Source organism: Limulus polyphemus, unplaced genomic scaffold, assembly GCF_000517525.1.
Source record: "Limulus polyphemus unplaced genomic scaffold, Limulus_polyphemus-2.1.2 Scaffold1428, whole genome shotgun sequence".
In the NCBI taxonomy this organism is placed as follows: domain Eukaryota; kingdom Metazoa; phylum Arthropoda; class Merostomata; order Xiphosura; family Limulidae; genus Limulus; species Limulus polyphemus.
In genome coordinates this window covers 242,689-248,134 of record NW_013667038.1, presented here as the reverse complement: position 1 = coordinate 248,134, position 5,446 = coordinate 242,689, and the positions used below count along the sequence as shown (strand labels likewise).

At 31.8% G+C, this 5,446-nt stretch overlaps 1 protein-coding gene across 3 annotated transcripts in view; it reads right to left on the bottom strand.

Moving 5' to 3' along the window:
• LOC106463516 (colorectal mutant cancer protein-like) overlaps positions 1-5,446 on the bottom strand; it is a 50,017-nt gene that overhangs the window by 19,523 nt on the left and 25,048 nt on the right. For all 3 annotated transcript variants that reach the window (XM_022391039.1, XM_013923556.2, XM_013923558.2), the window contains 2 exons: positions 2,977-3,090; positions 2,022-2,164 (listed from right to left, as the gene is read on the bottom strand). In XM_022391039.1, the coding sequence (XP_022246747.1) occupies positions 2,022-2,164; positions 2,977-3,090 (257 nt within the window). The remainder of the gene's footprint in view (positions 1-2,021; positions 2,165-2,976; positions 3,091-5,446) is intronic.

Sequence of the window (5,446 nt, the reverse complement as noted above, 5' to 3'; positions counted from 1 at the left end):
ATATCCCCAACGCTTTTGGGAGCTATAACTGCAGGTATTTTCACTTTAATGATACCTTTTGTATTTTTATACAAATGGTATAATTTTATAGTTATATTAGGACTTTGTTGGTGCGTACATCTGCATGTACATTAAATAAATTGTAGGTTATATATATATACACACACACACACACATATTTAAAACAGAACTCTTGACATTAACAATTACCACATATTTAAACACATTCACAACATTACATAACACTAAGCTCAAAACTACATCAACACCATATAATGTCAAACAGACCTTATGAAAATCTATGACTGAATTTCTTTGAAAATGCTGGAAAAAAACTTTAATTTTTATAACCAACTAGAGAATTTTTTTATGAAATATATATAAATATGACACAGAATTTTTGCACAAAGCATAAACCTTTCTTGTATAAGTTTTTTACTTTAATTATAGTTTAAATTTTATGGGTTATCACAACCATCTCCTAACTAATTGAGTTACTTGAAAACTGTCAGTGTTTATTGGATTTTCTGTATGATTTTAAATATTTTACACTACAAACAAGTCATTTCCCAGATCAAATAAGCTACCATGTTAGTCAAGATTATACTTAGCTCTTGTTTGTTTTTAAATTTCGCGCAAAGCTACACGAGGGCTATCTGCACTAGCCATCCCTAATTTAGCAGTGTAAGACTATAGGGAAGGCAGCTAGTCATCACCACCCACCGCCAACTCTTGGGCTACTCTTTTACAAACGAATAGTTGAATTAACCGTCACATTATAACACCCTCACGGCTGAAAGGGAGAGCATGTTTGGTGGGACGGGGATTCGTACCCGCGACCCGCAGAATGCAAGTCGAGCACCCTAACTATCTAGCCATGAAAAGTGACATTCAGTCTATCAGTTAATATTTGTGATGGCCATGTAGTTTTTTTACAAATATTCCAAAACAATTTTGTAATGAATAGTACAGTAAGATAGACAAAATTATTCATTTATAAACTATTCAACTTACAAAAAAAGAATTAAGTAAGAACAGTAAAGTTTACTGTGTAAAACATTTATTAGATAAATAATAATAATAATAATATAGTATGAATTCCTTCATGAACAACATCATGTATGTAGTAATTAGTTTCTTAATTATTAAGCATTAAACTGTATATTGTGGCCATCATTAACATTTGGTTTTGTTTTCGTAGGACATGTTTAATGCTATCGGTGATTAAAGGAGGGCTTTCAACTGGTAGCCTGTGGGCCATACTTGGCCTGCAAGGGACAACCAAGTAGCACACTAACAGTTACAGAAACAAATTATAAAAAAATAGCTAAAATAAATATGGGAAAAAATGTTAACATAGTAAATCAACTTGTGATTAAGATGCGTCTTATTTTTTGTATCTCACGATTTGGTTTCAATTTCGTGCAAAGCTACACGAGGACTATCTGCAGCTAGTTATCACCACCCACTGTCAACTCTTGGGCTACTCTTTTACCAACGAATGGTGGGATTGATCGTCATATTATAACTCCCCCATGGCTGATAGGGCGAGCACAATTGGATTTGGTGGGACAGGGATTCAAACCCACGACCCTCAGATTGCGAGTCAAGTGTATCTCACGAAGCAACCATGCATGAACAACATCACCCTTTTCGTTTCAGTAAGCCACTCAGTGCGCACGACTTATTCAAGCCAGTTTCATCGAGTAAAATTGCTCTAACTTCCAAAGTAATTAAGAAATTTAAAAACAAGTTTTGTTCTTCAAATAAAGGTTTAATGAATCGTTCCAAAATGACATCTTCACACGTAAGAAAGTCAATTTTCTTCTGTGAAGAAAACAAGTTCTATAATACAAATTTCAAGATTCTTTAGTGCAGAGATATTTCTTTCATGTTGACTCTTTTAGTTTACATTTATATAAAGGAATGGAACTTTAATAACCAAATTTCAAGTCATGCCTTCCAGAACTTGAACAAACTGTAAAGAACAGAAGAAAACATAACAGTTTTCTGAGACTTACTTGATGACTGCTGCTTCCTGGATGTCCAACTTTCTTGACAGTTCGGCAATGATACTGTGAAGCTCTGTTAACCTTTCTTCATATCTTTGAGCTTGTTGTTCAAGTCGGTTTTCATTATCTCTAGCCAGGCGCAGTCTATCGAGCTGAAGAAGTAGTAGTTATACACCATTTTACAGTTTTTCAAAATTGCTTGCCTGATTAACATTCAATTATACAACTAATACAAATGTAACTTCAAAAAAGTTTAAACCATCAATATCTTAAAAAAAAATGTTGTAAATGGAATGTTTAATACATTTGATATTTATATCAATTCTTACTGATTCCAGTTTAAAAAAAACAGCAAACTTAAACTGCACTAATGAATTATTTTCTTCAATACCAGAGCTCATCAAACAGGCTAGGTAACAAGTCATTCTTGATAATACTAATTTCGTACTACAACAGAATAATAATTTTAATTATGTTATTCTATACCAGCGTGATGAACATTCGTATAAAATCAGTAAATATGATCAGAAATGTCAATCTCATAGAGTTGTAATTATGACACCTATTACCAATTAGTGTGTCATGCCTTCCAGCTTGGATATTACACATCATAAGAACTTAAAGGAAACCTTACCAATTGCCTGACCTCCATGTCCTGTACGCAAGTGTATGTGAACAATACATAAACATAGCAAACAGATTAACTAAGGTTCACCCTGGATATTTATGTACTTACTGACAGAATGTAAATTACATCATACAACTTATTAACTTATATTTCAAGATATATCCCCCTTTTCAAAACACTGTGTATGATAAATTGATAACAGCCTGTCGGAGTTTCAATTAACTGTTGTTCTTTTTCACAGTTTAATACTGAATACATTCAATAAATATTAATTTATAAAGCTATGCTAACACACTCTCTTACCAGTATCGCATAAGTAAAATCAGTGACAATTACCTGAGCTCTACCAACTTGTCTCTCCAACATATCTCTCTCTTGACTAACATGTTGAACTTTCTGAGTTAAATCTGATATTTCCTCTTTTAGTGATCCTAAAGCTGCCAGATGGAGCTGTGGAGTCAAAAAGAAGCATTATTTTGCAATATTCGGTTTATAGTTGCAAATTTTAATAACTCAAAAAACACTCAAATTTTATTCACTAACTAAGAAAAAAACACATTATTTTGTAATTATACTTCTACTATTAATGTTGGTTAGTTAAACATTTATTATCATAGCATTACATCAGTATAAATTATTGTGCATGTTTAGCTTCGTTACTCGTTACTTGTTACTTGCGAATGCGTTAATCGCACAGAAACCAGTGCAAATGTGACAAGTGATAAATCAAAGAAAAGATTATGCATCATATTTATTTTTAGTATTTTAAACAGTTTGTCTGTTGAATAATTCACAAGAATAAATTAGTAATATCAATACTGTATATTCTCAAATCCTATCTAAGTTCAGTGTGCTGAGTAAAAGACAATTCCAAATACCATACATATAAACAATCAATCTGCTGTACTGACATTTAATACATTAAGCTATTTGTTATTGCTTATTAACAAGTTTATGTATTACACATACCACAACTCTCCTACATAACTATTTCATATAATAAAGTCTTTTTACTCGTTTTTCATAAGTAATCTAAAAACATCAATACTGCCGTACATATATATATGTTATATTTAAATCTTTTATTTGCTGAAATCTGACTAACTCTTAACAGAACTTCTAATTATAGAAAGTGATATTTTATATATAATTAAAATTATCTTGTTTGACATCTAATAACATCTAGCAGTAAAAGAACAGTAGTAATGTCAGTGGGAACTTCTAATTATAGAAAGTGATATTTTATATATAATTAAAATTATCTTGCTTGACATCTAATAACATCTAGCAGTAAAAGAACAGTAGTAATGTCAGTGAGTACAATAATGCATACCTGATACTCCACACTATGGTAATTTTGTACATAAATTAAACCTTCTGTTAATTGTTTTCTTCATATGAATATTGCTGTTTTATAACATACACACTAATTCAAAAAACTGAAGCTTACCCCAAACTGAAAACATATAAAAGCATTGAACACAGACTTATTCCTGTACATATTCGTGTAAAGGTGATGTGACTTTTCCGACCTAAACTCTATAGTAGCACATTTTCTCAAAAACATTTAAGATTTTAGCTAACCATTTAGTAGTTGATGAAATTACTTTAAAACAAACAAAAAATATTCATGTTCTGAACAGAAATAATGATGCACACGTTCCTCTATACATGCTTATTGCTTTACATATGCCTGTTTTATGTTCCCTGCATCTTTAAGTACTAAGTCATAACTATTTACAATTATCTCTCTGATGAAATACTACAAGTTCTAAACTAGATAAATGAAAGCAGACTTATGACAACTGAGAATACATTCAATACAGCAACCATTTTGTAAAAAATTAAAACACGTAAAAAGAACTATTTTGAGATCACATGCACAGACAGTAGTAAAAAGTTAGTATTATTACTGAAAGTTTAACATTGCTATAAAAAAACTGAATCAAATCAGTCAATTATATATTAATGGTATAAGAAGCAGTTGTTTTAGTAAGAAAAGCTTTTTAGTAGAATTATAACAGTAATCTAAAGATGACCCACTATCATGGGTGGAAATGAAAAAAAAATGACTCCCAGTGGCTTAGCAGTAAGTCTACTGACTTATAACACTAAAAGGTTGGGTTTTAATATCCATGGTGGGCACAGCACAGATAGCCCACTGAAGTACTCAGCAGGATACTCAGTGAGGATTAATATCCATTTAGACAGGAACTTTCAGTCTTAATTAAAGTGTATCTTCATTACCCATCACCACATCAGTAGTTTAGTCTACTGCGATATCTTTTTGAACAAGCTTGTAGCCTTCAGAGAACAAGATAACCAGTTTCACATGGGATCTCTATAGAAAGTTAATCATCTAGAGATTGTGTACAGATAATAAAGTTAAAATTCACTGGCACTTGTGTAAATGCTCGAAGCTAAAGATTCAATTTTCAATAAACAACAACTTACTGTACACTATTCTAAAAATGAGACTGTTTCCAGTCTCTAAAATACTAAATAAGTTACCGTACAGGATGAAAGAACAAAAAACCCGATGAGACAGTATCATACAGTCAACATGTTTCGACGTGTTTACTGCATCATCTGAAGAGATCTTCAGACCGGACAGGATACACAGGATGGAACATGCCAGTTGTTGAGACGATATTTATACCAGCGAATCGCTGGACAATAACAGATACCGTGTGAACTGGATGAAGTTGGTGCAATGTAATGTTTCAACCATTTTATTTACGTCATAACACATCAGAATTATATTCCGTATTTTTCGGTGTATAAGACGCACTTTTTACCCCAAAAT